The 12726-nt window shown below is 36.0% G+C and overlaps 1 protein-coding gene across 4 annotated transcripts in view; it reads left to right on the forward strand.

Moving 5' to 3' along the window:
• Positions 1 to 12726, forward strand: part of TTC37 (tetratricopeptide repeat domain 37) — an 84652-nt gene that overhangs the window by 6197 nt on the left and 65729 nt on the right. For 2 of the 4 annotated variants that reach the window (XM_045074541.1, XM_045074544.1), the window contains exons 3-10: positions 2154 to 2295; positions 4255 to 4345; positions 6420 to 6563; positions 8053 to 8144; positions 8588 to 8663; positions 9206 to 9346; positions 11870 to 11968; positions 12077 to 12185. In XM_045074541.1, coding sequence (XP_044930476.1) covers positions 4256 to 4345; positions 6420 to 6563; positions 8053 to 8144; positions 8588 to 8663; positions 9206 to 9346; positions 11870 to 11968; positions 12077 to 12185 — 751 coding nt within the window. In that variant the 5' untranslated portion in view covers positions 2154 to 2295; position 4255. Of the gene's footprint in view, positions 1 to 764; positions 865 to 2153; positions 2296 to 4254; positions 4346 to 6419; positions 6564 to 8052; positions 8145 to 8587; positions 8664 to 9205; positions 9347 to 11869; positions 11969 to 12076; positions 12186 to 12726 lie in introns of all 4 variants that reach the window. The other 2 variants (XM_045074542.1, XM_045074543.1) reach the window with 2 other exon arrangements.

Raw genomic sequence — 12726 nt, forward strand, 5'->3', positions numbered from 1 at the left:
CTGGAGTCCTGGGATCAAGCCCTGCATCTGGCTCCCCACTCAGCGGGGAGTCTGCTTCTCCCTCTGCTGCTTTCCCTGCTTGTGCTCTCTCTCTCACTCTCTCTCTCAAATAAATAAATAAATAAATAAAATCTTCAAAAAAAAAAGAAAGAAAAGAAAATGCACAAAATAAGGCTCGGTGGGTTAAAGCCTCTGCCTTTCAGCTCAGATCATGATCCCAGGGTCCTGGAATTGAGCCCCACCTCAGGTTCTCTGCTCTGTAGGGAGCCTGCTTCCTTTTCTCTCTCTCTCTCTCTCTGCCTACCTCTCTGCCTACTTGTGATCTCTCTCTGTCAAATAAATAAGTAAAATCTTAAAAAAAAAAAAAAAGAAAAAAGAAAAGAAAAGAAATGACTCACAATTGAGGAGAAAAAATACAAATTATCTGGGGAAAGTGGGTGGGGCTGTGGAATAACATTGAGGACACTTGTAAAAGAGCTAGATTTTTCTTTGAAATGTTGGAAATGCTTGCAATAGAGGGAAGTGTCCCAAAGAGAGGTGTATCATTTTTGTTTGTAGGTTTTTGCTCTATGAAAGGAAGTGAGTTTGATGATACCTGGTAGGTTAGTACATAGGAAAGCTATGTTTAGGAAGAAGTTTTTAGAGCTAGAAAGGGGCAAATTATTTTGTCTTTTCAAAAATCAGTTAATCCCCTAAAACTGATCTGTCTCTACGTATCTATATTGTCTGTTTCTGTGTCTGTGTATTTCTCGTATAATTCTTAGGTGTAGAGGGAGGGCCTAAGTGCTAGCCTCTTATGCTAAATGCCAAATCAAATGAAGAAGGAAGAGGAAAGGAAGAATAAAAGATCCCACTGCAGCAAGGGTAAATGCCATTCATTACTGGTGGAGACATCTGGGGATATGGAAGGGTGTTGAACATTATCGGTTGGTTACCAAGGAAAGAGTGGAGTTTATTTATTGTGGTCTTTAAAAATGCCTTATGTAGAGGCATTTAACAGCTCTGTTTTTGCTGCTGTATTTAAGTCTACACCTGTCTGTGTGTCTTTTTCTTTTCTTAATGACTTTTTTTTTTTTTAAGATTTTATTTATTTGTCAGAGAGCGAGAGCATGCATAAGCGGGCGGGGGGGGGGAAGGCAGGCAGAGGGAGAAGCAGGCTCCCCACTGAGCAAGGAGCCCAATGTGAGACTTGATCCCAGGACTCTGGGGTCATGACCTAAGCCAAAGGCAAACGTTTAACTGACTGAGCCACCCAGGCTCCCTGTATGACTGACTTTTACCGTCTTCTATAGTCTAGTGTTCTCATTTGTCCAGTGAGCTTCATTTTCTTCTGTTTTCAGCAAGTCTCTTCTGCTTCACTGAGCCCACATTTCTCCGTGAATTCTCCGGTGCCACGTTCATTCCTATTTCTCTGTCTTAGCCAGTGCAGTTGTTTTTGACTGGAGCAATTTTCCTTCTTCCCTCCATTCTTAAATCCTGTCTTCTGGTATCTCCTCATTACCTCACACCATACTTCTTTCTTTGAAACATCTCTTGTAGTTGTACTCATTATCCTTAGTTCAGGATTTGGTTCTCTAATGACTCGTATGTCTTAGGTTTGTTTAAATTATATTCTTTAGAGCAGGAACCTTCTTTTCTATTTCTTTGATGTCATAAGAAGTGCATGGCCTCAGGGTTGTATATACAGTTGGTGGTGGCTGGTTCTGCCTCGTTTGAATGTGCTTCCACTCAAATCCTGGGTGATAAAGATGGTGATCTTTCTTTTCACTAATCTGAATTCTTGTTTGTTTTTGCTTGGTCATATCTTGAAACTGTTTTTGTTCTTTTTTAACTTAATTTTTTTTAACTTAATTTTTTCCCCTTCAATGTCTTTTTTTTATCCCTTTCTATTGGTCCAGATTAGTTGTCACCATAATTTTTTTAAGACTTTATTTATTTATTTGACAGAGAGAGAGTGACAGTGAGAGAGGGAACACAAGCAGGGGGAGTAGGAGAGGGAGAAGAGGCTTCTGCTGAGCAGGGAGCCTGACTTGGGGCTCAATCCCAGGATCCTGGGATCATGACCTGAGCTGAAGGCAGTTGCTTTAACCCACTGAGCCACCCAGAGACCCTAATTGTTATCATTGTTGATTTTTTATTTCTCTTCTTTGTAGTCTACAGATTTATCTACCCAAGATAAATTTGGTGTGAGAAAATTTAATTTGAAATCAGCATTGAAATTTGGTGCCTACTTACCAAAAAAAAAAAAAAAATCCAGACATTTGCAGCTATAAATTTATATGAAGATAATTTCAGGTAAGAGAACGATTTCTAAAATGAGAGCATATGAATTGTGTAGCTTTAATTGTATAATTAATGTAACTAAGCAGAAAGTTACTTTTCTGTCTATTTAAGGAATCTGATTGTAGCTGCAAATAAATTGATTTTATATATTAATTTTTTTATTATTTTGAGTCTAACATTCTTTTTTTAAAAATATTTTATTTATTTTACAAGTAGGCAGAGAGGCAGGCAGAGAGAGAGGAGGAAGCAGGCTCCCTGCTGAGCAGAGAGCCCGATGTGGGACTCGATCCCAGGACCCTGAGATCATGACCTGAGCCGAAGGCAGAGGCTTTAACCCACTGAGCCACCCAGTCGCCCCATGAATCTAACATTCTTTAAGTCAAAACTATTATTATTATTATTATTTTATTTCCCTACTTTTTAAAAAAAATTTATTTATGTATTTGACATACAGAGATTACAAGTAGGCTAAAAGGCAGGCAGAGAAAGAGAGGAGGAAGCATGTTCCCCAGGGAGCAGAGAGCCCAATGTGGGGTCGATCCCAGGACCCTGGGATCATGACCTGAGCCCAAGGCAGAGGCTTTAACCCCCTGAGCCACCCAGGCGCCCCTTTCCTTACTTTCTTAAACTTCTTTGATCTGCCCTTGTACCTCAGCCTCTTTGGGTATAAAGGACATCAGTATACTGAGTCAACAAGCCATCTTCTTGGTTCATTTTTCTGCCATGAACGTCTGCAGTCTCCAGTGGATTATAATTTACCCAGATTTGTTTCCTGATGAGATTAGAGTTCAATGAACTTGTCAAAAAAATACAAGTATCTCTTGTTTTTACCACTGAGGTGTGATTGAATTTGACTTGTTTACCGGTAAATCAGAATAAGTTGTAAAATCTTATGATACATTAGTTTATTTAAAATTATGTTAACATAGTTCAATGAAGAAATACTTTGTCTCCCAAGTGAAATATCTTCTTATTATAGAAATAATCCTCTAGCATATTCATCACCTTCATTCAAGTGTAAACTTTGCATTTATTTCTCTTCAAAGAATACAGTATTGCTATAACTTGACAGTGACCTTTGCTGTGAACAAGTTAATATCCTGATTTATATTCTATAGAAACCAGCATTAAAGCAGATTGCTTTCCTATGCTCTTATATCAAAGTTACTGAAATTAATTTGTGTTAGTTTTTTACTTTGTGATTTGGGCTTATTCTACTAAAACTTGCTTCGTGTAGAATTAGATTGAGATTGATATGTGCTTTGAATCCTAGCCTTTTAGATCATCTACTATATGAACAATGAGTATAACTCAAATACAACTGACTTTCAACAAATATTTATTAACGTATACAGTCAGATACTCAGTCCTGGCAGTACAGCAGTTCGCAATAACAACCACAGACAGAAAGCCCTGCCTACATGGCACTCACATACTAGTGGGTTTGGGGAACAGAAAATAAATAAAATAAGTAAAATGTATAGTGTAGAAGATGCTAAATGTTAGGGTGGGGTTAAGAGAATATTGTGTAGTTGGGTTTGGGGTGGGGGAAGGGTTGAAATTTTAAGTAGTGTGACCAGCCAAGGTTTCACTGAGCAAGTGACATTTGATTAAAAATTTGAAGAGGCAGGGACGCCTGGGTGGCTCAGTTGGTTAAGCGACTGCCTTCGGCTCAGGTCATGATCCCAGCGTCCTGGGATCGAGTCCCACATCGGGCTCCTTGCTTGGCGGGGAGCCTGCTTCTCCCTCTGCCTCTGCCTGCCACTCTGCCTGTGCTTGCTCTCGCCTCTCTCTCTATGACAAATAAATAAATAAAATCTTAAAAAAAAAAATTGAAGAGGTGAGGGAATACAGTATAGGGATCTTAGAGTGGAAAGAGTATTCCAGGTAGAAGGAATTACATGTGCATTTTTCAGATGGTTAAGTTTGTTGGAATTATTGTAGGTTCTCTCAAGTTTTTTATTTCCACAGAATGTCTAGCAAGGAAGTAAAAACTGCTCTAAAAAGTGCTAGAGATGCAATCAGAAACAAAGAATACAAAGAAGCTTTGAAACATTGTAAGGTAACTGAAACATTTTTTTATCCCACAGTAAAATTATTTTACCCATTTACAAGCCTTTTGGATTTGTAACATGTGTATCATTTTTTGTCTCAACATTAATGAAAGTGGTTAGATTATTAAGTAGACCATTAGAGTGGTTGTGCTAGGATAAACTACACTGGCCATACGCAAAACCACACTCTCAAAATATGAATATCCGATATCTTTTGATGGGATGTATTATGGAGCACTACTGTATCATAAAGTTTTCTTTCTTAATGGTATGTTGACACTATCATTCTGTTTGGTTTGTGAAGGGGAGCTCACGATTCTAAAGCTCCTTTGTAAGGTGTTGAGGGGAATGTCCCTGTCCAGAGGGAGAAATTGAATGTGGAGGAGAGAGAGTATAGGGGTAGGAATGAGAGAGGATGGGATCCTGAGCTTGAAGTGGAATTTTCTCTCCTTTTTCTTTCTTTCTTTCTTTTTTTTTTTTTTTTTAAGATTTATTTATTTATTTATTTGACAGATAGAGATCACAAGTAGGCAGAGAGGCAGGCAGAGAGAGAGGGGGAATGCAGGCTCCCCACTAAGCAGAGACCCCAATGCGGGGTTCGATCCCAGGACCCTGAGATCATGACCTGAGCCGAAGGCAGAGGCTTTAACCCACTGAGCCACCCAGGCACCCCGAAGTGGAGTTTTCGATACTTTTTCCATCTTAGCAGTGGAGAAGATAGGTGTAGATACTGTCAGATTTGTAGATTTGGGGACAGGAAGAGAGGAATGTTCCCTCTGATGTCTTCTATTTTCTTAGTAAGGCATAAGCTGAGAGTGGAAGAAGAATTGTATAGGAGATTTGAGATTAAAAAAAAAGGTATGAAGTGGTTTTTATTTAACTTACTAGTGGTGATTGAAAGGACTGCCATGCTCTAATGAATGTCCATCTGAAGTTTCATGTTATTGAAGTGAAATCAGTGAACTGAATTGTGTGGTTTCTCCATGTTCAGCTTCTGAAGCTTAGTAATGGGCATGCTGGGGTTCAAGTATGGATGTTGAGAAAGATGATGGGGAAGAGAGGTGAAAGAGTTGAGGATATTCACAAGGGAGGGATGACAGTGATGGGTTATTGGAGTCTAAGCTGGAAAAGGAGGGATAAGAACTGAGAAGTGGGGCGATAGTAGAATAAGAGGGGGGTCAACTAATTGGACATCTCAGAGGTTAAACAATTGTCAGCTTTGGTAGTTACCACATTGTTAGTTTTTTTGGCAGAAAACATTGTTGGATAGAATGGAATTTGTGCTGTAGAATGATGAGAGATTGCTAGAAGTGTCATGTGGATGCATAGAAACACAATAATCTGACTGTCTCCGCTCATGAAAATATTCTTATTTTCCCTAGAATAGGTAAAATCTTAAGAGCTAATTATCTACTAGATTTAATTAGCTACTAGTTTTGTTTTCTGTCACTAGAACATCTTTGTTTTCTGTTTCAGACTTTCACTTTAGCGAGTACCTGTTCTTTCTGAAAGCAATAGCTCTACATACAATTTTTATTCTCATTGACAGGTGGTATTTAAACATTCATTGCCTCTATTTATTTTGAACATATGTGGTATAGTCACATTGGGGTCAGCCTACCTCCCTACCTTGTTATTTCAATGAAAAATCTGTCTGATAGTTGGAAATGTTATCACAGTGCAGGACAACGTGGGTGTTGGTTAGAGTGAAACGATATAGAAAAGAGTTTTGTGAGTTTACTGGTGGTAGTGTGGAGTGGAGGCAGCAAGATGGTCAGGTGATATGAATAGTCTAGTGTTCTTTGTATACATAGTATTCATTTGCAAGGAGGATGAGGAGGCATCAGCATTGCTTGGGCAGCTTTTAGTATATATACCTCATATTTTAGACTCCTTTCACTTATCAATCCAATCCATCTCCTGCTCTCCTTGAGGAAACTGAAGACCAGAGAGGTTGAGTGGCGTTCTTAAGATCACCCTTAGTGGTAGATCCAGATTTCCTGACACTCAAGTAGTCTTTTAGTTGTTTGTTCATTAGCTTCCAAAATTTAATGACCCGTTCTTTTAATTTTTTTCCATCAGACAGTGTTAAAACAAGAGAAAAATAACTATAATGCCTGGGTCTTTATTGGTGTTGCTGCAGCCGAGTTGGAACAACCTGATCAGGCTCAGGGTGCCTATAAAAAAGCTGCTGAACTAGAGCCAGATCAATTACTGGCTTGGCAGGTATGTAGATTTTTTTTTCCTATATTATGGTAAATTTTTTGCCACATTTAAAAAAAATGTAGGTAGCAGCTTTTAAAAAAGTCATTTAAACCATTAATTACCCCATAGAAGAAAAAAGTTTTAAATGTATTGATCTTCTAAACCTGTACATCAGTTAAAAAAAAAAATGCCTGTGATGCTATTTAACATTATTTGACATCCAACCCAATGGATTATTTTCAGAGGTGAGGATTGGAATTCAAATATGATTATGTAAATCTCTAATTATGTGTGTATATGAAAGACTTACCAAGAATATTCCTTATGCTTATTCAAGGGAAAAGAAATGCATATTAATATGTTTTCTAAAGGTAAGATATAAAAAATCTGCAAATCTATGTATTTGAGTGAAATTCTTTTTTCTTATTTAAAGTTCTTCATATTTTATGTTTGCTTCTCCAGCTTTTTCATCTTTTTTTTTTTTAAAGATTATTTATTTATTTATTTGACAGTCAGAGATCACAGGTAGGCAGAGAGGCAGGCAGAGAGAGGAAGGGAAGCAGGCTCCCTGCTGAGCAGAGAGCCCAATGCGGGGCTCAATCTCAGGACCCTGGGATCATGACCTGAGTGGAAGGCAGAGGCTTTAACCCACTGAGCCACCCAGGTGCCCCCAGCTTTTTCATCTTTAATAAGTTTGTTTCATATCTCAATTACATCTTAGAAACTGTGATAAATAGGCAGTAGGCTTGGGAGACCATGAACCTGTTTGACTCATATTTATGTGAATAAGAACATGAGAGGGGCTATCTGGTAACACACTTAGAGAGATGCCTGCTTTTATTATGTATTGATTGATTTAAAATACCTGATCATTCTTTGAAGCAAAGGTGACAGTTTCTACAAATTACTTCAATTTTTTTTTGACCATATAGAAGTAGTGTCATATAGTAATAAGAGTTAAGATTTTTTGTTGTGAACCACTTCAAATATATTTTCAAAGCTCTTTTTAAAGATCAGTTTATTTGAGACAGAGAAAGAAAGAGAGAGAGAGTGCACGCATGTACACATGCATGAGCAGGGAGGGGCAGAGGAAGAGGGAGAGAGAATCAGGCAGATTCCCTGCTGAGCATGGAGCTTGACTCAGGCCTCTGTCTCAAGACCTTGAGATGATGACCCAAACTAAAATCAAGAGTTGCACGCTTAACCGATTGAGCCCCCAAGATGCCCCACTTTAAATTTATTTTCAGAAGTAAAGAGAATGGTAAAATGAGCCCCTCTGGCTATCACCTAGCTTCTGTAAAAATCCACACGTGGCCAGTATTTTTTCATCTATGCTTTGATCTACTTTCTCCCACCCTAATTATTTGGAGGCAAATACCAGACATTATTTTATTTTTAAGTTACAATTTTCTTTATCGTAAATAATCTTTATATATTGTCACTTTACTTAGCAAAATGAATGTGAGAGTATTAGACTTTTTAGAATAATCTCTACTGTTTCCTATTTTAGGGGCTAGCAAGCTTATATGAGAAATGTAACCACATAAATGCTAAGGATGACTTGCCTGGTGTTTACCAGAAGCTCCTGGATCTTTATGAAAGGTAATCATTATATGGGGAAAGCCCTGTGTCTTTAAAAGCTTTAATTTGAATAAACTGATTAAAACTTCCATAGAAGTACTCCAAACATTTACTGGGAATTGAGAAGCATTTTTCTTTCATAGTGTTGTTACAAAATCTTTTGCTTGTGATTGAAATAAAATCAAAACACTAATAGTAAGAGGATTGACTAATTTTTGGGAACTTTGATATAATTTTTAGTTAATATGATGGAAGATATTATTTCTTAAACCTTCTCTTTTTTAATGAGAGGCTCATTTTATAAAATTTTCCTGTGTTATGAAAGAGGATATGTTCTAATTTAAAATAGTACCTGACAGTAGTATTATTGGGATATTTTAATTTTAGTATCTTAAGCCCTTGATTGTTTTCATTAATCAGATTCAAAATCCTTTTTTTTTTTTTTTTAAATTTTTTATTCTAAGTGTTGACAAGCAGAAGTGGTGCGATGTCTGTAAGAAACTTGTGGATCTATATTACCAAGAAAAGAAACACGTAGAGGTTGGTTAATGATTTGGTGGGGTAGTAGACTTCTTTTACTAAAGCCATTATTAGAAGAAAGCTTTCATTTAGCTTAAGGGAAAATTTAAACAATTAGTATGTAATGTGATATTAAAAGAATATAGAGAGATACTACAAATTATAGTGTTTTGAAACTAAATTAAATTTCAGGTTTTAGTTATTCTAACTTCCAGACCTTTTTGAAACTGGGCAGGGATAAATAAAATAAGTAAAAGCATCATCTGTAGAATTTAGTGACATATTTGTGGTGCATTTATAGCTGATGCTATAGTTACAAGGTTTGGGGCATGTAGTCATTATTCCTGTTTCCACTCTGTTATATTAGTTGTACTTCTAATATAATGGCTGTCTGGTTTTGCCCAGACACCATAGTTCTTGTGGAGTTCATAATAGATGAAGTTCTGTGGTTTTGCTATTTTTATGTATTAGCAGATGAAAAATGTTTTTATTTGTAGATTTTATATTTCTAATTGGTGTTTTTGATATTTAAGATTAAAAAAAAATTTAAATCTCCTTGATAGGTGGCCCAAACATGGCACAAGTTGATAAAGACACGGCAGGAGGAAGGTGCAGACAACCAAGAGCTTCACCAGCTGTGGAAGAAATTGACTCAGTTGCTGGCTGAGAGTACTGAGGATCAGAATAATGAGACCCAGCAATTGGTATTGACCTGTTTATTCCCTGCAGTTTGTATCATGAATATTGATCATTTAATTGAATTTAGCAAATGGAAATAGAATAATATAGAAAAGTACCATACATTAAAATTGATATTTTGTAAGTATTCAATTTATTTTATTTTTTAATGTATTTTTTAAAGATTTTATTTATTTGAAAGAGAAAGAGAGAGAGCACAAGCAGGGGAGCAGGAGAGGGAAAAACAGACTGCCCACTGAGTGAGGAGCCTGATGTGGGGCTTGATCCCAGGGATCATGACCTGAGCTGAAGGCAGATGCTTAACTGAATGAGCCACCCAGGCGCCCCTTCATGTTCAATTTTAAATTCATAGGGGTTCTTGCTTTTAAAGTCAGAATTATTTCCCTGCAGTCTCATACTAAGTCTGGACAGAGTGGAATTGGTTTTTAGGGATCACAGTTTACTTCTGGGTTCATACTAATCCAGTAAATCAGTTATTTAATCACTGTGAAAAAGAAAAGTGAAATTGGCTTTCATAAAACTGCTGTAATTTCTAAAAAGTTGTACTTACTTAAAGGTATGTGTAAAGGTATGTTTCTTTAAGTTCATGAAGAGTACTAAATTACTTTGAAGTTTAGCAGCTTAGAGCATTTTGTTTAAAGTATTTATTTGGGATACTTATATCTAGAAATATATTGGGATACTATTAGAAAATATCTCCATTCTACTTTTTTATATTTGTAAGTTTAAAAGTCAGCTTAATTTCTTATTATTGTATATAGGCATTCAGTGTATATTTGTGCAATTGAATGGACTTTTTGAATATAAGCAATTATAGACTGAATATAGGATGAGAAGTACATTTTTGTATGTTTGTTCATTTATTCACTTATTAATCTTTTTTTCAGAAAATATTTATGTACAATCTACTATACATGTCAGGCAGTGTCCTAAATAAATGCTGAAGATAAAAATAGAAGACTATGATTTGCATTTGTTTGTGTGTGGGTTTATCTGGGTATAGGTTTAGTTGTGGAAAAAAAAATTGGACAGTGACAAAATTAGGTGAATTGCAAACTTAAATCTTATCTTCATATGACTTCATTATTTTCATTGAAAAACTATAGGTTATCAGAATATCAAACATACCAAATGCCAAAATAAATAAATTTTTTAAAAAATTACCTGTTCTGTGTTCCTCCATGAAAGAGAACTAATTATGCTTGTCATTTTAAGAATTGATTTTTTAAAAATATTTTATTTATTTATTTGACAGACAGAGATCACAAGTAGGCAGAGAGAGGAGGAAGCAGGGTCCCCGCTGAGCAGAGAATCCCAGGACCCTGGGATCATGACCTGAGCCGAAGGCAGAGGCTTTAACCCACTGAGCCACCCAGGCACCCCTTTAAGAATTGATTTTTAACTGTTAAAAATAGTAATAGGATTTTGGGGTGGAGTTATTTCCATCTTGAATTCTAATGATAATTTTGCTTATTTCAGTGTGTTCAGGAAAAAATATGTCACCTGATTTCCAGATGGATTAATTGCACTACTATTTTTTGAAACCCTTGTGCTAAACGGTGTAAGTTAGGCTTCCCTTTTTGCAAGGTCATTAACTTTATCAGAGGAGTAAAATTTTCTTCATTTGTGTAGACTTTATATCATACTTCATAAAGAAATTTGGAGGCAGTGACCTATATTATGAGTTTTCATTTCAAAGTCATGGAGGGGCTGGCTTGTGGGTGCCTCCGTCAAAACATACAAGTTTTGATCTCAGCTAAGGTCTTGATATCAGGGTCATGATTTCAAGCCCCACTGGGCATGGAGCCTACTTTAAAAAATAAAAATAAAAATAAATGAAGTCATGGAAAATCATTTTTTAAAAAAATTAGGACTTGTGTAACCAAATGAATGATATTCTTTAAAAGTTCTTGATCTGGGTTTTAGTATTGTTCTTGCTCAAAACATATTTAGAAAGCTTCTTTTGGAATTTTCTTCAAAGTCATTTAGTAATACTGGATAAGAAGTGATTTTATTATAGTTCAGTCATTTTTCTGGTTTCCTTTTTAAAAGTTTAACTTCACAAATTTATTTAAGATTAAAGATTTGCTACCACTGAAGATAGTCCAAAGAACATACTGGTGATTTCAGTAGAGATGTTTTAAAAATGGTCTGATTAGTTTTAGTTACACAGGTATATAAAGAAGACTAGACCTCTCCAGTTGACTACTTTCTAGGGAACAGTGACCACTTAAAGAATGTTTTATTAAATTCATGATATTAATTTATAGTTATCCCTCATTAGTTCAGTGCAGTCTCCTGCCAGTTGGAATTAGATTGTATTCTAAAACTTGCGTAGACATTTTTTCCCTCATAAAAAATTGTCAGGTCCAGACAATATATAGTACAGAAAAACACGAGATAGTAAAATACATTTGCAGTTCGTTAGTTGAGGTGGTATATTGTATAAGTGAGTCATATACACTCAGCTATTTATTACATTTGTCATTTCAGTATGCTAAAGATGATAGCTTTTTTGTTTGTTTCAGCTTTTAGCTGCCTTTGAGAATGCACTGGACTTATCAGATAAGATTCCTAGTGAAGATCACCAAGTACTTTATAGACAGTTCATTCACTGTTTATCCAAAGTAAGTTGATTTTAAAAATCTCTAATGTGACTTTTACATTCTAATTAGGAAGGTGTTCACAAGCATATTTTACTATTACTTAGTTTATTTTACTTTTATATTTTCGAGTTTCCTCATGAGACCGCTAGATTGAAGAAGGCCTGTGAAGGAATGATAAACATCTATCCCACTGTACAATATCCATTAGAAGTGCTTTGTTTGCATTTAATTGAATCAGGTAAGTTCTTCCCTATTATATTGTATGTTCTTGAAGTATATGAACATATGGGAAGGTTGTTGCTATCAATCAAAAATTGTTTCAGTGCTTACCCTGTGTAAGGTGTTGTTTGAATAATTCTGGACATACAAGGAAGTACAGTGTGTTATCTTTGTGCACATGAAGAGGCTAATTAATGTAGAAAAGTATAATAATACAGAGGAATAATGAATAACTGAGTTCATTGTTGATCAGTGAAGGCTTTTGGAAGATAGGAATTGAAGAGAGTCTTAAATTTTCCTCAGAAATTAGATAAACAGGAAGAGGTGAAAGGTACGCAGATGGCATGAGCAGAAGTATGGCGCTAGGTTGCAGTTTTTAGGACTAGTAGAATAGTTTATTTGCTTTAGTGGAAGGAATAAGTAAGGTGGATTTTGGTTGAGTAGGTTGAACTATCTTGCCTACAGCTATGAATGTCATACATTCTCAGCATTGATGTTACAGTGTTACAAGTCCATGGTTATAGATGCTGTGGTACTGTAAAGTAATGAACTTTGTGAAG

Source organism: Mustela putorius, unplaced genomic scaffold (genome assembly GCF_011764305.1).
Source record: "Mustela putorius furo isolate JIRA1106 unplaced genomic scaffold, ASM1176430v1.1 tig00537350_pilon_pilon_pilon, whole genome shotgun sequence".
Lineage (NCBI taxonomy): Eukaryota > Metazoa > Chordata > Mammalia > Carnivora > Mustelidae > Mustela > Mustela putorius.